The sequence below is a fragment of the Carcharhinus amblyrhynchos genome, chromosome 19, assembly GCF_965287045.1.
Source record: "Carcharhinus amblyrhynchos chromosome 19, sCarAmb.v2.hapA, whole genome shotgun sequence".
Classification (NCBI taxonomy): Eukaryota; Metazoa; Chordata; class Chondrichthyes; order Carcharhiniformes; family Carcharhinidae; genus Carcharhinus; species Carcharhinus amblyrhynchos.
This window is the reverse complement of record NC_137342.1, coordinates 39,679,508-39,706,634: the sequence shown is the minus strand read 5'-3', so window position 1 is coordinate 39,706,634 and position 27,127 is coordinate 39,679,508. Positions and strand designations below refer to the sequence as shown.

The following is a 27,127-nucleotide window of genomic DNA, read 5'->3' as shown; positions in this document are numbered from 1 at the left end:
TTTGTGTTTTTAATAAATCCTATGTGGCTGGCCAGCTACTTTTGAAGGTGCCAAGACAGGCGAGCAAAGTTTGTAACCAAGCACCACCTTTGGGTCTCTTTCCTTGCACCTTCCTATAAGATTATCCATTTGGTTAAAAGAGCTAATCTGATATTTGAATTGGCTGTCTCTTGGAAACCTCGATCAAATCAAAATTGATAGAAAGACCATAAGAACCTATCCTGATCATGAGATAATAGATTTCAACTTTTCCACCATTAATTAGGCTGGACATACTCTTAAGGGTTTGATTTGGAGTGGATTTCTTGAAATGTGTATAGGAAAACTTTTTAGGCCAATATGTAGAGGGCCTAACAAGGGAAGGAGCTGTGCTGGAACCAATTCAAGGGAATGAAACTGGGCAGTTCACTGAAGTGTGGACAGGGAGCATTTCAGTCATCACAATCATCACATGACAATTTAAGCTTGTTACAGACAAAAATGGATAAAGAAATAGACAAGTTGCAAAAAAAAAGTTTTGGAATGGGGGAGAGCAGAGCTTAATAAAGTAAGGCAGGATTTGGCCGAGGTAGACTGGAAACAGCTGTAATGGAGAAATCTACAGAAGAGCATTGGAGAGCATTCAAAAAGGAAATGGAAAGGGTACAAACCCAGTATATTCCCTCATCGGTGTTAGGAAACAAAAACAGGCACAGAGCCATGGATGATCAGAAATATTCAGGGTAAAGTGAGAAGGAAAGGAAAAGCTTTTAGCAGGTACAAGGGAAACAAATCAGCAAAGGCATTAGTGATTTCTTTTTTTAAATTAATTTGAGAGATATGGGCATCACTGGCTGGCCTACATTTATTCCCTATCCCTAGTTGCCCTTGAGATGGTGGTGATGAGTCAAGAAGGCAGCTCACTACCACCAACCCACGTGCTTTGGGTTGATGCGCAATGCTGCTAGGGTGGGAATTCCAGGATTTTGATCCAGCGACTGCAAAGAAATGGTGATATATTTCCAAGTCAGGATGGCGAATGGCTTGGAGGGGAACTTGCAGGTGGTAGTGTTCCCATGTATCTGCTCCTCTTGTCTTTCTAGCTGGAAGTGGCCATGGGTTTGGAAGGTGCTGTCTAAGGATCATTGGTGAATTGCATCTTGTAGATAGTACACACTACATAACTGAGTGTTGGTGGTGGAGGAAGTGGATGTTTATTTGATTTATTATTGTCACACAAATGTACAGTTTATACAGAAAGCATACCGAACAGAGGGAAGAAAAGGAGAGAGTGCACAATTTTGTGTTACAGTTATAGCTCGAGTATAGAGAAAGATCAACTTAATGTGAGGTAGGTCCATTCAAAAGTTTGGTGGCAGCAGGAAAGAAGCTGTTCTTGAATCAGTTGGTATGTGATCTTTTTCCCGACGGAAGAAGGTGGAAGAGAGAATATCCAGAGTGTGTGGAATCCTTGGTTATCTGGCTGCTTTTCCGAGGCAGCAGGAAGTGTAGACAGTGTCAATGGATGAGAGGCTGGTTTGTGTGATGGATTGCGCTTCATTCACAACCTTTGCAGTTTATTGCAGTCTTGGACAGAGCAGGAGCCATACCAAGCTGTGATTCAACTGGAAAGAATGTTTTCTATTGTGCATCTGTCAAAGTTGGTGAGAATTGGAGTGGATGTGCCAAATTTCCTTAGTCTTCTGAAAAAGTAGAAGCGTTGGTGGGTTTTTAACTACAGCATCCATATGTAGGGACCAGGATAGGTTGTTGGCATGTGGACACCTAAAAATCCAAAGCTCTTGACCATTTCGAGTTCGTCCCCATTGATGTAGGCAGGGGCATGCCCTCCACGATGCTTCCAGAAGTCCATGACTATCTCCTTCATTTTGTTGACAATGAGGAAGAGATTATTGTCATCGCACCAGCTCACCAGATTCTCTCTCTTCCGTACTGTGTTCCGTCATTGTTTGAGATCTGACTCTCAACGAAGGTGTCATCAGCAAACCTGAACGTCGAGTTGGAGAGGAATTTGGCCATACAGTCAAAGGTATATAAAGAATATAAGTAAGGGACTGACAACACGGCCTTGTGGAGCACCAGTGTTGAGGATGATCGTGGAGCAGGTATTGTTGCCTATCCTTACTGATTGTGGTCCACGTGTTAGGAAGTCTACGGTTGAGTTGCAGTGGATGTGGTGCCAATCAAAAGGGCTGTTTTGGCCTGGATGGTGTCAAACTTCTTGTGTTGGAGCTGCACACATCCAGGCAAGTAGGGACAATTCCATCACAGTCCTGACTTGTGCCTTATGGATAGTGGACAGGCTTTGAGGAGTCAGGACTTGAGTTACTTGCCACGGTATTCCTAGCCTTTGACTTGCTCTTGTAGTCATTGTGTTTATGTGGCGAGTCCAGTTGAGCTTCTGGTCAGTGGTAACCCCAAGCATGTTGACAGTGGGGGTTTCAGTAATGGTAATATTCTTGCATGTTAAGGGGTGGCAGTTAGTGTCCCTTATTGGTGATAGTCATTGCCTGGCATTTGTGTAGCACAGATGTTACTTGCCACTTGACACCCCAAGCTGGCAAGTGAGGAAAAACTTGCTTGCCCACAGGGTGGTGACAGTCTGGAACATGCTGCCTGAGGGATATGGTCAAGGCAAGTTCATGGGCAGCAAAGTTGCACAGTGGTTAGCACTGCTGCCTCACAATGCCATGGACTCGGGTTCAATTCTGGCCTTGGATGACTATATGGAGTTTGCACGTTTTCCCCAGATCTGTGTGGGTTTCCTCCAGGTGCTTTGCTTTCCCTCCACAACCCAAAGATGTGCAGGTTAAGTTGATGGACCATGGTGGATTGCTCCTTAGCATCAGGGGGATTTGGAGGGTAAATACATGGGGTTGCAGGGATCTTTTGATCCTGCGGGGGATTGTTGTTGGTGCAGAATTGTTGGGCCAAATGTCCTCCTCCTGCACTGTAGAGATTTTGAGTTGCCTTGCAACCTTTTAAAAAGTATCTGGATGAGCAATTGGCATGACATAAATTCAAAGTTATGGACCAAATGCTGGTAAATGGGATTAAGTGAGAGGTCAGGCATTCCTTGCATGTCAGTACAGACTTGATGGGCTGAAGGGTCTCTTCTCCATTGTATGATTCTCTGACTTTATCTCAAAACTAATATGCCCAGTTTCTAAACGCATAAGAAATAAATAGTAAATTTTTATTGATAATCCATTCGAGAAAAAACCTTAGTCTGCCGAAAATGCTTTTTCCCAAAGAGGAAAAAGCCCCTTGCCTTCCCAAATGGAGGGTAAGATTCAGTTTCTGAATGAGGTTTCATTGCTGATCGATGGCTGAAGCTGGAGGCTGTGTAGCTACCCTTCGCCGAGTGTCACTGCTGCATGGTTTTATTATTGCTTTTCAACTACTTTGTTATAGAAGTGCAAGTGTATATGATCTGAATAACTAACTGTGTCTGCCAAAAGTGGTGTTTTGATGAATCTTCAATGGTACTCAGTGATCTAATACTCCCTTTTGGAGGAACTCAGAATTATTTTGTTTCTTTTGCACCAAGAAAACTGTCCTTCGTGTGTACTGATAAAATACTTGGTAGTCTGGTATAGTATATGACATTATGCTATTTTAATGACTTCATCTAGGTTTCAGGAAATTCTAGTTGAAGAATGTTTTCAAGTTGCGCCGTGATGATCAGCTCTTTTAATCACTGAACACTATTTTGATGACTGAATGAAAACATTTTCCAGTTTAAAAAAAATCAGTATGATTGTGTATTTGAATGTTTTGCACAGTAACATGCGCAAATTAATTTGGCCACTAACTCTGAAAGGAACTTTTATGACCAGAACTTGTTTCAATTGCCCAGCGATCCAAGAATGTTTCATTATTTCAATGGTTAACTTGATATATCAGTATTTTAGTCATCAGAGCTTGACTCTCCATGTCTCTCAAACCATTCTTTCTTAGGCTCGGCCATTTGCTGGAGCTGCAATCAGTTGCTTAGGTGGACAGACCGTGGTAAATTGCCCCTTATATCCCAAGATGTGTAGGTTAAGGGGATTAGCAGAGTAAATACGTGAGGTTACGGGGATAGGGCAGGGGGTGGGCCTGGTAAAGTGCTCTGTCAGACAGTTGGTGCAGGCTTGATGGGCCTAATGGCTTCCTTCTCCGCTAGGAATTCTATGTTTCATCCAAGCAAGTGGAAAGTATTCCATTACACTCCTGACTTGTAGATGGTGGAGTTTTAGGGAGTGTGAAGGTGAGTTACACAGCACAGGATTTCTAGCATCTGACTTGCTCTTGTACTCATAGTATTTGTATGATTAGTTCATATTCTGGTCAATGGTAATCCCCCAGGATATTGATAGTGGGGGATTGAGCAATGATAATGCTATTGAATGTCAAGGGATGATGGGTTGATTCTCTCTTGTTGGAGGTGTCATTGTCTGGCAATTGTATCACATTAGTATTTTTTGCCACTTATCAGCCCAAGCCTAAATGTTGTCCAGGTCTTGCTGCATTTGGACACGGACTACTTTAGTATTTGAGGAGTCACGTTTGGTGCTAGTGCAGTCATCGGTAAACATCGTTTCTGCTCTTATGATGGAAAGACTGTCATTCAAGAAACAGCTGAATATGGTTGGGCCAAGGACACTACCCTGAGGAATTCAGGTTGCTAAAGGATGTGGGGAAGGGCTTGCATTAATTTTTCGAGCTCCCCTAGATATAAGGGAGGTGCTAGAGGATTGGAGAGTGATCAAAGTGATAACTCTTTAAAGAATGCAAAAATAGTCCCAGCAACAACAGGCCAATTAATCTAACATTGGGAGTGGTTTTTGGAATCCTTCCTTGGGAAGCTGGGGTGAGAGGGAAAATCAGCAATCATCTGGAGAGGTTTGAGGTAATTAAGGAGAGCCAGCATGGATTTATAAAAGACATATAGTGCTTGACTAATCTAATTGAATTTTTGATGAAGCACTGTGGTTGCTGTTGTCTATATGGATTTTAAGAAAACATTTGACAAGGTACCACTGGAAAGGCTGGTTAACAAAATTGGGAGCTATGGAATACGGTCAGTGTGCAGTTAGATGTAAACTCGGTTTAAGCAGCAGGTCAGAATTGATTTGTTTTTCAGATAGGAGGATGGTAAACAGTGGCTCCCCCCTCCACACTGCATCTTGTCAGGCTAAGACCACTGGTTCTTTTGCTATATCTAAATCACTTGAAGGTTAGACCATGGAGTAAAATATCAAAATTAGCCTATGATGCCAAACTTGTGGGAATGATGTGAATTGCAACAGGAATTGGGCAAGCAGAATGTGCAGATGCAATTTAGTACAGAGAAATGTGAGGTGATGTAGTTGGTACAAGGGATAGGGAGAGGCTGCGAATGTTAGTTGCAAGATTAGCTTGGGGTTTGGAGATTGAGGAGCAATTTGATGGAGGTTACAAAATTATGAATGGATTAGATAGGATGGGCAAGGATCATGTTTTCCCCATTAGCTAACTGTACAAGGACTAAGGATTACAGATTTAAGATCTTGGGTATGAAATGGAGGGGGAATGTGGGGAAGAACTTTTTTATGCAGCGATTGGGAATTACCTGCTCTCACTATTCACAGGTATGGTGGAAGCGCAAACATTTGTAAAGGAAATTGGGTGAACACTTGAAAAGAAACTTGCAGGGCCAGAAGGACTGAGCAGCAGAGTGGGACTGACTGGATTGCTCTGTGGAGCATTAGATGGATTCCATGGGACTGAATGTCCTCTGTGCCACAAGTTGCTCTGGGCCTGTGCTCTGAGTCATATTTTTCTCGGCCTTGCATCATTGGACAACCTTCTCATCTCAGGGACCAATCTAGTGAAGCTTTGATGTACTGTCACCATTACAAGTTTCTCCTTATTTAAATATGGAGACCAAAACTGCACAGTATTCCAAATGAGGTCATAGCAAAGCGCTGTACAATTGCAGCGGGATATCTTTATTTCTATACTCCAGTGTTCTTACAGTAAAGATCAATATGCCATTTGCCTTCCTAATTGCTTGCTGCACTTGTATGCTCACTTATTGTGTTTCTTGTACGAGCACACTCAGATCAATCTGAACATCAGCATTTTAAAAGTTTCCTGAATTTTTAAAAATATTCTGCTTTCCTAATTTGACCATGGTGAATAACCTCTCTCTTCCTCACATTATACTCCACCTGTCATCTTGTTGCCCATTCACTTACCTGTCTGGATTTCTTTGCAGTTTTTTTCTCTGTCTTTCCCAAAGCTTACATTTCCACCTGGCATGGTATTATCAGCAAACTTTGGATATATTACTGTCTTTCCATCTAAGTCAATAATTTAGGTCATAAGTAGCCAAGGCTCCATCACTTACCCTTGTGGCACTCGGCTAGTCACAGTCTTCCAAATTGAAAATGTCCCATTTATCCCTTTTGCTTGATGGTGTGTTATTGGCCTTTTCTTGAAGGGAGGGGAATTTAAAAAACATAATCAAAGCTGCTCTTTTTATTGTTACTTGTTGGTCCATACAGTTGGAGGAGAAAATTTCTGTCGACTGACCCCCTCAATTAGGCATTGATTGTTATTGTGAAATAATTGGTAAGACATCATAGAATCAAAACTAGGTTTATGAACAATGCATTCTTTTTAGTAATCATTTTCCTCTGTATGCTGGACACTCCATCTTTGTAAATGAGGTTGTTTGTGGGGAATTATTCTCCGAAAAGTTTTTTTTAATTGTCCACCACAGTTGCAACTGGATGTGACGGGGCTGCAGAGCATTGATGTGACGTGTTGGACATAGAATCAGTTTGTTCAGTCACTCAGATGCTGCTTCTAAGCTTGCATGTATCGCATGTATTCCTGGGTTTTAGCATCACCAGATTGGCATTTCATCTTTACATATGCTTGGTGTTGTTGCTAGCATGCTCTCTTGCATTCTTCTTCCAATTAGGGTTAATCCGGCTTGATGGTCATGGTGCAGTGAGGGAAATTACAGGCCATGAGGTTACAGATTGTGGTTGAATACAGCTCTGTTGCTGATTTGCCACTGCACCTCATGGAAACTAGTTTTGAGCTGCTCAACCTGTTCTGAATTTATCTCGTTTACCATAGTAGTAGTTCCACACAACACAATTGACAGTCTTCTCCTCAGTGTGTAGATGGACTTGTCCTCTGACTGTGGTCATGCCTACCAATGCTGCCATTGACAGATGCATCTGCAACAGGTAAATTTAGTGAGCACGAGATTAGGTATGTTTTTGTCCCTTATTGGTTCCCTCACTTCCTATTGTATCCCTGTCAGGAATACATGTCTTCAACCAGCCTGCTCAGCATTGGTGCTACTGAGCCATTCTTGTTTACCCCGCCCAGAGTACGTTGTGTTCTTAGTATCCTCAGAGCTTGCTCAACATAGAGAACTATTGATTCATCAGCTGAGGAAGAGTTTTAGATGCTATTCAGCAAGTGGTTTCATTACTCGTATTTGACTTGATGCCATGAGACTTCATGGAGTCTTGAGTTGAGATTCCCAGGACCATTTACTCCATCCTGTATACAACTTTGCAACATCTGGTGGATCTCTCCTGCAGGTGAGTCAGCAGAAATGACAGGAATCATTGACTGCATTGTAAGGTTGTTTGGTGTGTTTCCCTTAAGAGGTCTGAAGGCCTCTAAGATTGAATGTTTAACTTGTTGATAGCCTGTAACAATGTATGTATTCAAGTTACATCCCTGCATGGGTGCTGTCTCCATGCTGGTTTCTTCTAGACTCTACTATTGTATTGTGTCTACCATCATATGATTCTCTACATCATATCATGGGAGATATTATTTTCAAATCTCATGTTAACCCTTGTTCTGCCTGATACTCATACTACAACTCTTGAGGTTTGAATTCGTGAATGACTATGTCAGGCTGTTGCTTAGCTAATCGATAGGGTAATGTATAATAGCCCATTGTGTTTTCCTTGACACAAAAGACTATATAATAGCATGGAGTTCATTCATATTTTGAATTGAACTTTGCATCTAGTGGGAACACGAGTAGTGCTTGAAATATTAACATGAGGGGAGGCAGTGACTAAATGGTATTAGTAACCCAGACACCCAGGATCATGCTCTGGGAACCCAGGTTCAAATCCCACCATGGCAGATGGTGACATTTGAATTCAGTAAAAATCTGGAACTGAAAATGTAATATTGACCATGAAACTATCATTGATTATTGTAAAAAAAAATCAGGGAAAACATTTACAAGGCACTGCCACAGGAACAGGTGTGGACCATTTAGCCCCTTCAATTTGGTCCATCATTTAATGAGACCATGGCTGATCTTTGATGTAATTCATATCTTTATAAAAGATAGAAAATAAGCTTTTTAGAATTAGCTGGTTTTCAAGTTTATCAAAATTTGTTGGATACCCCCTTGAATAAATTGACGTGTTAAGCATTTAGAGGTTGTTCTCGTGAGTTTGACGTTATTTCCTGATATTGGTGTCTTGGTTGCTTCCACCTTTGCATGTCTGCCAGCTGCAGCATGATTCAGCTGCCAGCACATGTACAAAAAAAACACTTGTACCATTCATGATGCCAAACTTAATCAAACGGCCTACGATAGATTTGAAAATGAGTGCATTTGCAGGACAGTTATACAAGGCGGCTGTTGAGTACAAGCTGTAGTAAATCGGGCAAGCAAGGTGCCTTGACCTTTGTGTATTTGCATTGCGAGTTTCTCTTTTTTCTTGTTACATTAAGTTCTTTTCTCGTTTCTCTGTATCCTTGAAAAATTGCCCAGATATTGAACTGGTCATTTATTTTCAGAGTTCAGTGAATGTGGCTTTATAATTGTGTATTGGGAGATGTATGTAGCCCAGCATGTCTAAACACCTTATGGGACTGCATGGATCATATTGAATGTAACTGTATGATAATACAACTGAGTCAAGACTGTTCTACTCGGGGAAATAAGACAATGCCAAGGGTGGCTTAAAACTTTGGAGCATGAATGATTGTTAATAATTAAATGCATGGACTAAAAGTCAAAGTTGAATTGCCTGCTCTCTTGTTCTCCGTGTCAGGTCTCTGCAGTCGATTCTTTGGAGGGGCAGCTGCTGCAGGTGGAGGGACTGAGTGATCTGCGCCTGGAGCTCCACAGCAAGAAATTGAACATGCACCTGGTCCTGATTGATGAGTTGCATCGCCACCTGTATATTAAATCCACGAGTCGTGTGGGCAATAAAAGCCGGGACAAGAGCAGAATTGGGTCAGTATGAAATGCAACTGCATAAGAATAAAATGTGAGTGAGAGATGAAAATGGTAAATTCCTAAAATTAAAATGAAATCAAGAGTAGGAAGTATGCAGTAAATCTGTTGACATCTATAAAGCTAAATCTTGATTAGTAGTTTGGTCATGACTAAAAGAAGTAATCCTCCTGTTTGCAAATGCCAAAGGAGCTGCTCTCTGTTTTGAAATTTAATGAAGTGCCATTATGGGCATTGTGTTCTTCTCATTTTTTTTGAGGATGGAAATGTTATTTGCAAGACTAAATGCTCTAGTGATGCTTTTCATGCTTTTTCAGTAAAATATTATTCTTAATAAGTCATAATTGTGAAAATTGAAAAGTAGGATCAGCAATAATGAAAGGTTTTATTATGAGAATACCATTCTTCAGATTAGATGTAGAAATAGTTTGAATCTATCTCTATTAATTTGTAAGTATGTATCTGTCTGTCTGTTATACTGAATGTCGTGTTGCCCAGTGCTCTGTCTCTGGAGCAGCCATTTACTGCTGTGTTTATATAACAATATGTAGTGTAGTAGGACAGCATGTTGCATTGGGCTGGCACAGATAATACCAATTGTCACCCAAACTGTTACAGGCTCTTCAAGATCAAGCTGATCTTTTTCCTTTGGAAGAAATTCACTCTGAAGTTTCCCTTATGTTTCTTGGTGGTCTGTTAAAGGTCAGGATTGAGAGAACCATGCTTCCCTTCCTTACCAGGGTATGCTTTATTGTGCCGGAGCTCAAACACAGGGCACTCCTTCACTGCCTGCCAAGTGACCTCTCCCTGATACGTTTTTAATTTCTCTCCAAGATCCCAAAAAATGTTGCGTCCTGGTCTTGTTGCATGTTGCCATGGTCTGATTTACTGTCTGAGGAGTTGTGAATGGCTTTGTACAATCATCAGTGAACATCCTCACTTCTGACCTCACAGTGGAGGAAAGGTCATTGATGAAGGTGTTTTATCCCAGGCAGCTCCAGAGCCTCATGCAGCACTTTAGACATTCAATTCACAGCTTCCTACCTTTTCCAGTTGGATTGCATTAACATGAAATAACAGCTTAAAAAAAAATTAAGGAACATAGGAGTTGTGTTTTGTTGTGAAGGTAAAGTGACATTATGTTGCCCTTACATTTTCAAATGACTGTTCTAATAAAAAGATCATTTTACTCCAAATAAACCTGGTAGTATAGTGCTTTGATTCATGCAACAGGATTTAGAGTTGTGACCATTATTATGGCTGAAAGATTTTTTCTTGATGTGCCATTTCCTTTTGCATGTATCTATAGCTAAGAAAAGTGACTTGATGCTCTGTATTTTAAGTTAGTTTGTTTTAAAAAATGACTTTATTGATAAATGTATTGTAAATTCAACCAAGAGTTAGTTAGATCTATTTTTTCTTTACCTATTGTCTGTTGGTAAGTAAATTCAATAAGTTCATCTGGAACTCCAAGTGCCAATGCAGCATATCTGGGGGTATCATCCGAGAATGCAATTTAAATCATAAACTTTGGGTGTCTGCGACTGTCTTACAGCAATGGTTACTGAGGTCAAGTTAGAAGACTTCACCACCACCTTCTTTCTTAACTGCATGTGCCCGTGCCCCATCCCTGGCAACATACACCACCCCATGCGCGCCCCCCCCCCCCCCCCCCCCCCACACACCTGTCCTCACACTCCACCCTCCCTCCATCCCCCAATCTTGCCCACTTATTTATTCACTTACCTTCTTCCTGGTTTCTCAGTGGCTGACTGTTTAGCCGTACCTGCTTTACAGCAGTCAGTCCTGAAAAAAACAATGTGGCTTAATTACCTTCAACTGAGCTGCCCTTGACTGTAGCCTGGGGAACCTGCAGCACTGCATAGAGCTTGCCTGGCCTGTGTTCAAAAGTCAGGTGAAATGCGAATGACTGCATTTCAAGCTAAGTAATTACAAATGGAGTGACATTGACTCGGTTGCCATTTCACTGAGTTACTGGTTATTATGTGTGTAAATTACTCATTCTATCAGAGACATTTGAAAATTTGCTCAGTTGTTGGTTTTGAAATGCCTATTTTCATTTTTGTCTTGGGGTTCTCAAGTGTTTATTTTATGCATTTTTTTAAAAAAAATTCCCTCATGGTTTTCAAAAAAAAGTTGCTCACCCCTTTCCTACACATGACTGTCTTCAGCTGCTTCATCAGTCAACCTTCCTCCATTTTAAGGTCAGAGCTGGAAATGTTGAGGATTGCTTTTTGTTTTCATATGCAACTCTTCATAATGAAGTGGTCTTGCTCATATGCAGCAAAACATGGACAACATGCAGTCTGATAAGTGGCGACTAATATTTGTCGGATACAAGTGTGAGGCAATGATCATCTTCAAAAGGAGACAAGCTAAACACCTCCCATTGACATTCAATGGCATTACCACTGCTGAATCCCCCCACCATCAAAACTTTGGAGGTTCACCAGAAACTCAACTTGGACCAATCACTATGGCTACAAGAACAGGGTAGAGGCTTGCTATTTTGCGGTCAGTAACTCAACTCCTGACTGTCCACAGCTTTTGCACCATTTGCAAGGCACATGTCAGAAGTGTGATAGAATACTCCCCACTTGCATAAATAATTCACTAGATTAGTTCCAGGGATGAGAGCATTTTGAGAAGCTGAGTAAATAGGGCCTGGACTATCTAGTGTTTAGAAGAATGCGAGGTGATTTCATTTAAAAAGAAAGGATTCTGAAGTGGATTGATATGCTCGAAACTGAGGGATGACTTCCCCAGCTGTAGAATTTAGAAAACTGAGGTACTATCTCAGGTTAAGCAGTGAGCAATTAGGACTGAGATGCTAAATTTTTGACTCTTCAGAAGCTCCATCTTGGGGGGCTATGGAGTCTGACTTAGCAGATTTTTGGTCTCTGGGAATTTAGGGGTTTAGGGAGCAGATGGGCAAGTGGATAGTATTGTATGGTGGAGCAGGCTTGAGGGGCTGCATGGTCAATTCTATTCCAACAATGTTCTTGGGCGAGTGCAGCTCTATAACACTCAACACACCAAGACAAAGCAACCCACTTGATCACTGCCCTTCGCTGTCTCCACCACCAGTGCACATTGGCAGCAATGTGTGTTGTTGGCAAGATACATTTCAGCAACTTGCAAATCTCCTTTGCCAGAACCTTCCAAACCCACAATCTTTATTCCCCTGAAGAATCAAGACAGCAAATATTTGGGACGCCACAATCTTCAAATTCCCCTTCAAGTCACATACTGTTCTGACTTGATAATCCTTCATGGTCACTGGGTCAAAACCTTGGCAGTCTTACCTCAGTGTTATTGGTCTTCACGTGGCCTGCAGTGGTTCAAGAAGATGGGTCACCACCACCTTCCCAAGGTTAATTGGAAATGGGAACAAATGGTGTCCTTTCTCATGACACTTTCATGAAGGAATTAAACAAATACATATATGTATTTCCAAATTCCCTTTGAGCAACATATTGTAGGTATCTGTCAGTTTTGGTATCTAATATTCAAGGCTTCTGCAGACCTTTTTCAATTTTTCAATTGTTCACTCTTGACCTGTATCCTTTGCTGAATCGTACATTTTTGACTGTTTCGATTGTATCCTTCAGTATACAAGGTGGCAGTTGAAATGTGTTTATTTAATATCTCGAATATAAAGCAGTTACTGCTAAGTGTATTTTGTCTTCTATTCACTGCATCATTATAACACAGAAGAAGCCCATTCTGCCTGTGCTGACTCTTAGAAATGAACTATGCAATTACACCCACACTCCTGCTCTTTTCCCACAGCCCTGCAAATATTTCTGATTCAAGTATCTGCTTAATTTCTCCTTGGAGTTAGTGTTGAATTTGCTTCCAGCACTCTTTTTCAGGTCATGCATTCCAGGTCACAGCAACTTGCTACATGAAAAAAGACTTTTCATCTCTCCTCTAGTTCTTTTGCAATTATGTGGAGATGCCAGGTTTGGACTGGGTAAACACAGTAAGAAGTCTCTCAACATCAGGTTAAAGTCCCAACAGGTTTATTTGGTAGCACAAGCCACTATCTTTCAAAGCGTCGCCACTTCATCAGGTAAGTAGGAGTTCTGTTCACAAACAGCCATATAAAGACACAAACTCAATTCACAAAATAGTGGTCGGAATGTGAGCCTTTACAGGTAATCAAGTCTTAAAGATACAGACAGTGGAGAGAGGGTTAAACACAGGTTAAAGAGATGTGTATTGTCTCCAGCCAGGACGGTTAGTGAGATTTTGCAACCCCAGGCAAGTCGTGGGGTTACATGTGACGTGAATCCAAGATCCCAGCTGAGGCCATCCTCATGTGCGGAACTTGTCTATCAGTCTCTGCTCAACGACTCTGCAGTGTCATGTAGGCTGCCTTGGAGAATGTTTACCTGAAGATCAGAGGCCAAATACCCATGACCGCTGAAGTGTTTCCCAACAGGAAGATAACACTCTTGCCTGGTGATTATCGAGCAGTGTTCATTCATTTGCTGTCATATTGCCTGCATGTTCTCCCCAATGTACCATGCCTTGGGACATCCTTTCCTGCAGTGTAAGTGTATGTACCATGTACCTGCTGGATGGCATCCATGTCCATAATCATAGGTACATACACTTGCAATCTTCATTTTCATCAGTTCCTAAAACAAATTCCTAATAAAATCCAAAAATATTCTGAACCAAAGGAGAAGAAATTACCTGCAACCTTATTCTCCAGCCAGTATTGGTTGTGTAGGAAATTTTTGCATAGAGCTGAATGGATACTATACCTGGTGTTTCAAGAGTTAACACTTAAATAAGTGGTGATGCATGCAATGAGAATTATATACAAAGTTTAACAGGCCTTTAGAATTTACGGCACCAATAACTCAGAATTGATCTTTGTTGAACAGCTTTGAGCAACAGAAACCCTTTTCCGCTTAAATAAGATCTAAAGCAATAACTCACAAGGATTTACTCCGAAGATGAAATAGAAAACAAGATAGATTCTGATGTATTTCATTGGGGTGGTAATATAAATAACTGTCATGAAAACGCACATCAATCAATATCTCATACAGTGAACTTGAGTTTCTTGAAACTGAAGTGATAGATAGTAAAGTATTTATTTGTCAGCTGATTGAAAAGGAGTATGTTGAATAGTTTGGGGAGTGCAGAACTCAATAGATCGTTCCAAATAACTTTAACCCGATTACAGTCCTTAGTTCTTGTTAGTGGTTAACTGACAGCTGTTTTTATTGAAGCAGTCTGAATGCGAGATCAGGAGCATAAACCTGTGGAGGCAGCACTTTGAAAGCTACAGTAGATAGCATATTTATCCCAAATTGCAACAAGCTATACAGAAAGAGGCTGCATCACTCTGGCATGCAAAATCTGCGTATTGTATCTGATGGTCATTTATCCCTCTCTGGTTTATCTTTATGGAAAACCACTGATAAATTTGTTTTTGCTTTTATAGCTTATAAGTTCCCTCATGCACTATTTTCTGAAAGGAGAATGGAAAATGATCTTGTTCCTAACATCTGCTGGACTAACACTGAAAAGCCTTGCAGAAGGCACCCCAGACTAAGCCTGGTGATGTCTTTAAAATTTGGCTCCCTTAATTCTCTCATGTTAACAGTAAATTTAAAAAAATGTAAATTTTCGCTTCTCAGCCTTTTGGTGAAGATTAAGTGTCAGATCAAGCCCAAGATGGGGTGCAGTGCCTCATCTTGTCAGCTTGGATCTTGTTTGTCTCTTTTGAGGAACCTTGAATTGGATTCAGTTGGATTTTGAATTTGGTCTTTAAAGCAAGCAAGGAATGGATTTGTTTCCCTGGTCCACCAAGGTGGAGTAAAAAAAGTGCTGTGTAACTTTATTGAAGCACCACATGAGCAATGTATAGACTTTTGTAAAGAATTTTGCTCACTATATGAGAATATTGAAATATATGTAATGTTCTTATTAGTGAATTGAAGCACCTCAGTGCATTAGATCTCTGGAGAAAATGTAAATTTTGTTGTACTTTAACTGTTTAATTGGAAATGTTTTTCAGATTTTATGTGAATAAAATATATTTTTGCAAAAAATGTAGTAAATTTCACTTTTCATAGGCATAAGTGCAATTTCTTTGAATTGATATGCTTCACAAAAAGGTGATTGATGAATCAACTTGGGTGTCATGAAATTAAAGCCAATCCTAAAATGGGAAGTAATCCTTTTTGAATCACTGCCATGCTGGAATTGCCTAATGTCAAGTCAAATTCCCTTTGGTTTGATTTCAAGTGCATTTCAGCCTGCAGATGCAATTTTCTTTTTTGTTCGGCGTCTTAAATCAATCTCTGCTGTTCATCAACAACTCAATCCAGCCTAGATTTATGGAAAATTTTGTGAAATAAAGCAGATCAAAAGTTGCAATGCTTTTTATGCCTGCACACCTGGCGCAGTAAAGCTATTATTGGTTTAAGTTGCACTACTTACACATTTGACTTACAAACTTTTTAAGTTACTATGATGCACTTAGTTTTGCCTACATTTGGCTGAAATTTATCGGATTTAATTTTTAATCAGATCTGGAATAATTGTAATTTTTGGAAGCTAATGAACTTTAATGTAAAATGATTGACTGGATGTTTGTTGTACTAGTTATGCAGCTCAGTGAAGTGGTATTGGTTTCACAGGAAGTATTCACATCCACAAAATAGTTTTGTGAAACCATGATGGATTGCAAATAAAAGATTCTCATACAGACAGCTCTCAATATGTGAGAATCAACAGTAACAGGGGTCCACTTTACAGTGTTCCCTCAAGATTCTGCAGAACTGTGTGATGTGAACACTTGGGGCTTTTTGTCAGTTGTAGAATGTTAGAATTGTGTACTTTAATCCTTCCTTGGTGCACCCTTCTGTTTCACACACCATGACTTGGAAATAGATGGTGGGAATGAGTGAATGGGAGCTCAAGGATAGCTGGCGACAAATACCTCCCATTCAGGTGTTTGACAGCTTATGTCACGTGGATACTGCATTTCTTGATTTTCAACATTGGATACCTTCCTTGCAAGACGTACGCTGATAAAACAGCTGTTGAAGTAACTGTTCTAGACTGTGTCACGAGGGCAAACTTGCATGCTTTGTTGTTTCACAGTGCCAAGCTTTTAATCAATGTTGACTTGATGAGGATCTTTCTGTAGCCAGTCACACATACTGAGTGTCGAGCAAAGTCAACTCCACTGAGTTTGCCTAATTGTGTATTTTCTAGAGAACGTCAAGAATAAGTTGTGTTGATTTCACAGGAAGCTAGTGTAAAACGTTCCACCTAGCTGAAAATTTATAAGAAGTCCCAAGCAGAAATCTTAACACTTCAAGCAAGATGGAGTTCTTCTTTTCTCATGGTTGCAATTTCTCCACTTCTCCTCCCTTTGTACTGGTGAGCATCTCACCACAGTAGGCTTTAAAGTTTGCCATGTGGTGATTTGTGTGTGTAGACCCATTTCCTGTAAATGCAAAGAAAATCATTCAAGTTGAACAGCAATACATAAAAACTAATGGGTCAGTTTTTTTTTTAAGAAAAAACTTGTTGAATGATTTATGATTGAATAAACTGTAAGCCTTGCGTGATGAGATTATAGTCTTGATATTGAACGATGTCTTTTCAGTAATAAAACCACACTTCAATTATTCACCGGGCTTATACCACACTAATGGTACAAATGATAAGGAATCTAATAGAGCCTCCATTTCGGTATTTATATCCACTAATATTTGAAAAGATTATTTTGATTTCAATTTATATCTTGAGTTCTTTTTCTGTAATTTTCCAATAATGTCGATTTTTGGATATACTCATGACTTAAGCTAGTCACACTTCAATTATTCATATAGTGATCAACTAGTGGATTTAAATTTTCAAGTTATTTGAATTAGAGGCCTAATCATTGATTTATGAAGGTTTACAATAACATCCTTACTTTTATACTCTCTGTTCAATTTATAAAGCAAAGGTCCTTATATGACAAATCAGCCTTCTTGGGTGTCTTGCCACCTTCAAAAAAAATTATATATACATCCGTTTTTGTACCCTGATCTTTCTGGTTCCGTGTCTCTTTTCAAATTGTGCCTTTCCTCATTCATTAAGGGGAAGTCGTGTCTGACGAATTTATTGGAGTTCTATGAGGATGTGTCTAGGGCGGTGGATGTGGTGTTTCTTGATTTTTCAGAAGGTGTTTGACAAGGTGCCGCACAAGAGGTTATTGCAGAAGGTCAGGGGGCATGGAGTTGGGGGTAGGGTGTTAGCGTGGATAGAGGATTGGCTGTCAAATAGGAGGCAGAGAGTGGGGGTCAGTGGATGCTATTCGGATTGGCGGTTGGTGACTAGTGGAGTGCCCCACGGGTCGGTGCTGGGGCCTCAGCTGTTCACCATTTCTATAGATGATCTGGAGGAGGGAACCGAGTGTATGGTGTCGAAATTTGCTGATGACACCAAGATTGGTGGAACGGCAAATTGCGCGGAGGGTGTGGAGAGTCTGCAGAAGGATCTAGATAGGCTGGGCGAATGGGCCAGGAACTGGCAAATGGAATTTAATGTTGGCAAGTGCGAGGTGGTCCACTTTGGTAGGAATAATGGTAGGAAGGATTATTACTTGCGTGGCGAAAAACTGCAGCATGTGACAGTGCAGAGGGACCTCGGGGTCCTTGTGCATGAGTCGCAAAAACCCAGCCTGCAGGTGCAGCAGGTGGTCAGGAAGGCGAATGGGATGCTGGCCTTCATAGCGAGGGGAATTGAATATAAAAGTAGGGAGGTCTTGCTGCAGCTGTATAGGGCACTGGTGAGGCCACAGCTGGAGTACTGTGTGCAGTTTTGGTTGCCGCACTTACCCAAGGATATTTTGGCCTTGGAGGGAGTGCAGAGGAGGTTTACTAGGCTGATTCCAGAGTTGAGGGGGTTGAACTATGAGGAGAGGCTGAATAAACTAGGATTGTACTTGTTAGAGTTTGGAAGAATGAGGGGAGATCTCATTGAGACATATAAGATGATGAATGAGATGGATAGGATAGAGGTGGAGAGACTCTTCCCGCTCAGAAAGGACAGTAGGACTAGAGGGCACAGCCTCAAGATAAAGGGGAGGTGGTTTAGAACGGAGTTGAGGAGGAACTTCTTCACTCAAAGGGTGTGAATCTCTGGAATTCTCTGCCCGTTGAAGTGATGGAAGCTGCCTCGCTCAATATTTTTAAGACACGGGTTGATAGGTTTTTAATAGGCAAGGGGATTAAGGGTTATGGGGAGAGGGTGGGAATGTGGAACTGAGCCACAACAGATCAGCCATGATCTTATTGAATGGCAGGGCAGGCTCGAGGGGCTAGATGGCCTACTCCTGCTCCTATTTCTTATGTTCTTATGTTATTATTTACCACCTTCATACCTCAAATCTATCCATCTATCTTTCCACACTTAACAGATGAAACTTAATTCAATTATGTGTCTGTTTATTTTACCAGCCTCCTCCTCTTACCATCCTCCTCATTGTATGCCCCATTTCTGTGTTTGCTTTGACTTATGAACTTTGAAATTTTATCCTGTAAATTCCAAGTACAGGAAATATATGTTAAGAAGAGCAATGTTCTTAATTGCGATCATGGGGTGCATCACTGCCACCACTACCACTCTCCCCACCAAAGCCTCGAATAACAACCATTTACTGTTGCTTTCTGACCCTTTGTCGATTTTGTTACATTATCACCATTATCCCTTCAATCCCATGGTTTTTAAATTTTGTAACAGGTCTGTTATGCATTGGATCTAATTTTTGGTTGGATTTATCGTTGTCACATGTATTGGTATACAGTGAAAAGTAGTGTTTCTTACACACTCTGCAGATAAAGCATATTGTTCGTAGAGAAGGAAACGAGAGGATGCACATAGTGTTACATAGTGTACTTTATAACATGCTTTCTGCAATTCCATGTGGACAACATCAACAGCGCTACTTTTTTCACCCACTCTGATTATTTGTTAAAGAATTTGGTCTACTGATTTGCAATACAAATCTGTATTGCTTTTAATTTATTAGCACCTACTTTTCCAAAGTTTCTCTGTTATATTTGATGTTTAAACTTCTCAAATTAAGATTTTTTTCAATCAGAATTTTTTAGCAAATGCTGGACCCAAGGTCGCCACACTCCGGCGCCTGCTCAGGTATACTGAGGGAGAATTTGGCATGGCCAACACACCTAACCAACACATCTTTTGGACTGTGGGAGGAAACTGGAGCACCCGGAGGAAGCCCGTGCAGATATGGGGGAGAACGTGCAGAGCCTGCACAGACAGTGACCCAAGCCAGGAATTGAACCTGGATCCCTGTGCTGTGAGGCAGTAATGCTAACCACAATGCCACCATGCCACTCCATTTATCTGCTGAATAAGAAAGCCTATCTAACTGTTTCGTAACTAATTTCAGCCTGCCTTACTCTCTGATTGTTTAGCAATGTGCCATCAGAGTTTCCTATAGCTTTTAATGTAGAAGCAATTTTGGGAGTCATGTTGGTTTTCCCAAGACAAATCTATTCCCCAGAGTAACGCAGACTCAAAGCTGAATCTCTGTGGTTTGTTTGGTGCAGTGAAACTGCATACTTTGTTTCATCACAGCTATTCATTCGTCACTTTTTTGTAATTCATGGGACTTGTGTAATCACCCAGTGACTTTGGCTATTAAAGTTGCACCTTCCTACCAACTTTTCCTCACAATATGTTTGTTTCTTTTAAATTGGGGAAAGCCTTGCTCTTCCTGCACGATATAACTAACTTGTCACCTCCTATCTGAATTCATTCTAGCATTGTTTGCTCAAAAAACTTTAAATGTGTTATCACCTCGATGGTACAGTGGTTAGCGCTGCTACCTCACAGTGCCAGGGACCCGAGTTTGAATCCTGGCTTGGGTTCTCCCTTTGTCTGCATGGGTTTCTTCCAGGTGCTTGGGTTTCTTCCCTCTGTCCAAAAGACGTGCTGGTGAGTTGCATCAACCATGTTAAATTCTCCCTCCATGTACCCGAACAGACGCAGGAGTGTGGCGACTGAAGCATTTTCACAGTAACTTCATTGCAGTAAGCCCACTTATGACATGAAAACTGTGTCACCAGAGTATTTAGTTCTGATTTCTGGCCACAGTTCTGACTTGTCACCACAGACATAGTGACCCAATTGGCTGTGATTGTGATCCTCCACTCATGATTTGAATTTTCCTGGCACAGGCAATGAAAATGAAGCATTAGTGCTATAGTTAATACTATTGAAGTCTGTAGATGATGGAAGCTTGCTTGGTACTTTTGACTTGTTACTGGCTTTTGATCTGAATCCTGAAACATTAACTCTGCATTTCTCACTTCAGAAATGCAGCCTCCCATGTTGATTTTATTTCTCAAATCTCCTGCTTTTATCTCAGATTGCCAACATTTGGTGCCTTTTGCTTTTGTTGATTTGATACTTAGCTAATTAATTTTTGAGACAATAATTGACAGGATTTATTTTTTGTACAGCTTGCTTGGGAAGGACACGTCTCCTGTTCCTGTTATTGAGGTCAACTCCCGGAAATTTCTGGACAACTCACAATACAGCAATTCCGGTAGCACGTCTGGTGAGTATCTCAATGCAGATTGGCTGTCATTGTAGGATAGCATAGTCATGATCAACCTGTTGGCTGGTCATCTGCCTTTTTTCACTACACCACTTGGTCTTGCATATCCCTCTTAAGCTGCTTGAGGGAGTGTCTCACTTCCAATTTCAATAATCAAATGACTTGGAGTGGGGTGGAGGGGGGAATAAACCAGGTGGTTTCCTGTTGCATTTGTGTGCTTCAAGGAAAAGCAAGTCCTCTTACTGAAGGATCCTCCACCTGCTAGTTATCGTTGTCCCTCAAGTTCTAGCTCTTCCGCCTCTGTATGTTGTAGTAATCAGTCAAAAAATAATTTCCATAACTTTGAACAGTTGTACAAATGTATCCAACCTGTTTACCCATGAAGACCACAGTGTGCTTTTGAGATTACCTCCATGTCAAAGGTGAAGTTAGAAACAGGATTTATGATTTAAATTTTCACCATTTGCCATGGTTCATCACCCCAAGCATGGGCAACTCATAAAAGGGCAAGGATAATCATCTCCTGAGACCCTAAATTAGCCTGATATCCTAATATTGGATAGATATGGTTTGAAATTCATCAAACCGATCTATATTGAGGAAAAGATAAGTGTTTGAATAATTGAGAGCCAGAAAAGGGTATTTATGTATGTATTTACCTTTCATGGTGCATAACTAGTCCTTATTAGAGTATTTGACACTTAAATGAGTGAACTTTTTAACACGTTGGCAATTTCAAGTATGTTTGTATGGGTAGCAGACAAGGGCTGGCATTCTCTGACATGGCCCGTGGCCGTAATTCTCCAATGTCGCTGCAGTGAATGGAATTTAGGCTGTGCAGTAAACTCTCTGTTCTCACTGGCAAAAGTTTTATAGGGCTTTTGAGATCAGAGAATGTTAGTCCTGATGGTAATTTGAAAAGCCTACTCAGGAGGCAGTTGGAATTAATGCCCCAAGGGGGAAATGTAATGCAAGTATACTTCCTGCCATTTGTTTGAGAGGCATGTAGCTCTGAGCCTGCAGCCGGTCAGATTCCCACAGAGTCTGGGATGTAGCTGTCTTGGACAGTAATTGTGTACACCAGAAGTTGAAAAAAGCTACTGTTACAACATTTTTTTTCTTAAGCACTTTATTGACACATTTGTTTTATTTTCTGGGTTCATGTGTTCTGGTTGAGAATGAATAGGAAGAGGCTCTTCTCTGCTTAAAAGATGGTCTAATAAAGCAGTTGGTAAATTCATCAACAGCGTAAGAAATAGGTGCGTCAGGTGAATCTTCATAATAAAGAATTGGCTTAAAATGTACCAGAAAATCCTAAATATTATCAGATGCCTACAATTTTGTGTTGCCTCTATGTTGTATAATCAGTCAAAAAAATAATTTCCATGACTTTGAACAGTTGTACAAATGTATCCAACCTATTTACCCATGAAGATCATGCAGTGTACTTTTGAGTTGACCTCCATGTCAAAGGTGAAGTTGGAAACAGGATCTGTGATTTAAAAGATTGTCGCTATTGCGCACACAATATGAAATTGAGTGCATGGAGTACTTGGACAGATATTGTTAACTAATAATTTAAGTTGTTCCCAACTCCAGTTGTATAATAGTTTGAAAATATAATGCAGCAATTCTGGATTGGCTGTGTTCTTGTTGATACAGAACTAAGTGACGTTTAGTATCCAAGATTTTATGGTTTAATTTCTTGTATTGCAAAAAGATTTTACTGACTGTTGAAAGGGTTTAATCTGCTGCATTTACAGTCTATTTTTGCATATTGCAAAGAAAATGTTACTTTGAACATGATTTCTTGATTTCATTCAACTTGAAAGGATGAAATTGTTTCTATTGGCATTGGACAGATCTGTATCCCACAGATGCTCGTGACCACCTCTGGGAATATTTGGCAATTTAATGTTTCACTATTATTGTGATGTTCCTCCTCTCCTGGGTCAACATCTCATTCTGATATATTTACATTGCATGAGCTTGCTTGCATTTTTGGACTATAAATGTTCTTTGGATCAGCACATATTTAGTTCTGATTATGCCTTTGTGGAGTACTTTGGGATATTTTCCTACATTAATGGTACGATATAAATGCAAATTCTTATTGTTTAGCTGGAGGGTTCCCAGATGTTCCTTATCTCTTCAGGCAATGTGGCTGATGAATTCAATGGTCTTGGCAATCTGGACTTTTAGCTTCATCATCTAGCAAAAGTTTAATGTTTTGCTCTTGAGTGTTCTATGAACTTGGCCTGAGTTCTAGTTTTGATCCATCAGATTTTCCAAGAATTCACGTTGTATATCTCAAAGAGAAGCGTTTTACCAGCCATTCTTAAATTTTTTTATGGCGGTGGGAGTGGGGTGGCGCTGCAACTTTTTTCCAGTGACTTATGAATTCAGGGCAACCCACGGCAGCATCCTTATGTAGTAATCAATGTACAAAATTGATAAAGGTCTGAGATGGCTATGGGACTAAATTCATTCCTTACCCGCAAGAGTAATAAGAAAGAAAGGCAATAAGATAAAATCAAGCTCTGAATGAGAACTTTGTTTTTAAAAATCTTCTTTACTGTTGATGTATCCAAGTATAATCCACTCAACAATTTTGTTTTGCCTTAATGTTGTATTTTTTATTTCTAAAATGCATAGCTGAAAAATCTGATCATATTTGATTTGAAGTTAAAACTGCCAAGTTCATTTGACTACTTAATAACACTTAGCATCATGTCCAATATCAGTCATCCTCTGCACTCTTTTTTTGCTTCCTGTGGTTTATATCTTGAAGGTTTTACGAGTCATGAACCAGTGATTTGTTTACCAGTATGATCAATATACCGTAACTGGTGCCACATGCATGTTGAGCCACTTGTATCAAACTGTTTTTACCCACAAATTTCAGAAGTGGACTTAATTTTTAAAAAATCACAATCTATTATTTTTAAAGAAGTCAACAATTTGAGATAATTAAAACCTTGCTTGTTTTGCTAATGAACAACTCAAGCTGTGTACTGTTATTTTTTGACATTACCCAATCCACTTGCCTTAATTGCGATCTTGCAGTTTATTGATGTTCATCTCATAAACAGTAAATATTTGACTTTCATCTAGTATTATACATTTTTAACGGTTGGCCCTTTGCTAGGTGAATAAGCATGGACACTGCAGAGTGGTACAACAAATAGTACGATTATTGCTTGAAGGGTATAATGAGATGCAACCAATTAGTGTATCGTACTTTTTTTAATTTGGAGATGCATGTGACAAATTCCCATTCATAAAAGTAATTACTTGTAATAGACTGCACAGTTTAAATGTTTTGTTACTTGGGCAGTTTAGCAATTATGATTGCAAAAGCTCCCCACGAGAAAATAAATGACTCTTGTGTTGAGTACACTCTACAGAGTGAAAGGGAAGAAATGATGCCATTACAGTATTTTTTTTCTGTAAGCATTTGTTCCTTGCAATAAATTTGCCATTGAATAACATTAAGTATCCAGGAGAAAGCTAGAGACTAATTTCTGCTGCTGTGCAATAGAATATCCCAACTCTAAATTAGTTGTGATTTAAGCACAGTTTAAACGAGTGGTGGGCAACCTGCAGTCCATCAGAGTTCTAACTGTGACCCATGAGACATTTTGGTGAGAGAATGAGAGTGTAAGAAGAGGGAGGAGCCAGGAGATAAAGGAATATGAGAAAGCAAGAATGAGAGTGGAGCAAGGAGAATAAAAGATTGTGAGAAAGAGTAAGACTGAGAACAGAGCAAGGGGGATAAAATACCATGAGAAAGAGCAAGACTGTGGAACCAAGAAATGTAAGGATGCAGGAAAGAGCAAGAATGAAAGTGGAGGAATTGGTTAGTTTTCCTCATTTATCTTAAAATACTTCAATAATTTATTATAACTAAGGTTTTCTTTATTATTAAGTTTTAATAGCAGTAGCATTAAAATTTATTGGGAACGCTACTTTTTATTAATTTAAAGGTAAATATAAATAAAATAAGTATCCAAAGCGCACATTTTTGTATTTAAGAAATGTATAACTTTCAGTTGTAGCTTGTATTAGTGTTTATAAGCAGAGTGAATTGTAATATATGTAAGGTAAGTGTAAATATTCAATGTGTAATAAATGCACTTAATTTTATTCATGGGGTCATGGTTAATGCATATGCTGGATTTCAATCTTGTGGCCCACAGAGATGGAGGGCCACTCATGTGGCCCACTCACTAGCATAGGTTGCCCATCGCTGGTTTAGAGTAAAGTCTAGCAATTTACTATAAATGTAAATGCAATTAAAATGCTCATATCACTTGTAGCATGACTGCCATCAAAAGAAGTTTCAAAGTTATTTATTAGTGTCACAAGTAGGCTTACGTTAACACTGCAATTAAGTTACTGTGAAACTCCCCTAATCATCACGCCTATTTGGGTACACTGACGGAGAATTAAGATTGGCTAATACACCTAACCGTAGTGCTATATAGAGAGCAACACTACTTTTGGTTTGTGTGTATGTAGGCATTTGAATTGTGTTCTACTATAACAATGCACGGCAAATACATTCTTCGCCCGTTCCAGTGTTTTGTCTTGCATCAAACTGAAAACCTTTTTTGATGCCAGCATTCCTAAAAATCTTGCACGATCTATTCCATTCAAATAATTTGAATCATTATTAATTTTGAGGATATTCTGAACCCCGAAATGCAGTTTCCCACTGCCACATTAAATTTATCTGTGCCTCTCTTCAGATACCATGTTCTAAAAAGGTGTTGGCAATCGTGGATTGCTGTGAGTTGAGCCATGATTATACTTGGCAAGATACTGCAGTGGTTTGCTGTTGCCTTCTGAACGCTCTGGCTGACCAGAAGACTCTTAAGCTCTTATAGCCTGCCATATACCATATTGGAAGGATTTGCAGATTGAGAATCAACCTGTTTGGCACCATTATGAATGTATTTCCATGGGTTATCAAGTCCTGAGTGGGATTTGAACCCATAGCTTCTGGCTCAGAGGTAGAAATGCTAACAATGCATCACAAATCCTTGTTAACTTTCTAGATTATACAAAAAATAGTGTTATTTTGATCATTCACTGCAGTCATGCCAAGTAACTTGCGCTTTACCATGTGGTTGATGTAACGGCACTCCTTTTTGGAATAGTTACTTGTGGAGCTCTTTTTTTGAAGATCTGGGTTTAGATCCAAGTCTTAAATGATTTTGGAACTCCATTAACCACATTGGTGATATTTGTTAGTGTTCAACAAGAATGTGAATTCGACTGTGAAAGTAACATGCGAACTACAATATGTGCTATTGTTATCATCAGAGCAACAATCATTTTAATCTTCCCATTCGAGTAAGCCACTGATCAAAGTACTGATAGGCTTTCTTTCTTTGCTGCCATTGGATTAAATACTTAACAATGGGTCAAAAGTATTTGATTCTTGTTCAAAACCTATTATATTTCTATCTTTCCAGAGTCATCAGTTTGAAATGTTAACATTTCTTCTCTCAGATGCTTCCTGACATTGAGCCTTTGCAGCACTTCTGTTCTTATTGAGTTCAGTGTACTCGAGTCCAAATCAGCATTCCATTTGATGGGTTTGAAAAACCAATACTGACTTCCAAGATTCTTAATCTAGCAGCAAAGCACCTCTGGTCAAGGCAAGACAAATTAAAAATTTAAATCAATTAAAATGAGCTAAAGTAGATTTATCATTAATAAGCTTCAGTAGAGTAAAATGCATATTATACAATGGAAACAGTATAAGAAAACCATGTTCTGGAACATACCAAGGAAATGGATTAAAATGGCATGCCATTACTTTAGATAAGAGCGACTTCAGTTTTCCATTACTTTTGTGTAATCTGTCGGGGCTTGGTCAGCATTGACATATCTTTCAGTTAATAACATTCTCAGTGATTTATGTCTATTGATTAAATGTCAAGACTTGGGCAGGCTCAGTCTATATTGTGGTAGACCTCTGTCATGAAAAAATAAACACAAACCCTGCAGATTGGTTTTAGATTTGTATTCCATTGTACTGAGCTCAGAAAAAAATGACATTTTACCCCATACTAATGTATTCCAATGTCAGTGAAGAAAGTAAATCTATTGGTTTTCTAACAAGTGACTCAAATTGGCCCTGTCATTCCAATGTGAAAATAAAATGTGATGGCAACTCTTTCCATTCTGATGTATTTGATATTGCCAGATTAGGAGAC

General features: G+C 39.8%; 1 protein-coding gene across 1 annotated transcript in view; it reads left to right on the top strand.

The window, feature by feature from the left end:
- Positions 1–27,127, top strand: part of exoc4 (exocyst complex component 4) — a 544,546-nt gene that overhangs the window by 50,702 nt on the left and 466,717 nt on the right. Inside the window, exons 3-4 of the mRNA XM_080207649.1 lie at positions 9,081–9,265; positions 20,803–20,900. Of these exons, the coding sequence (XP_080063775.1) occupies positions 9,081–9,265; positions 20,803–20,900 (283 nt within the window). The remainder of the gene's footprint in view (positions 1–9,080; positions 9,266–20,802; positions 20,901–27,127) is intronic.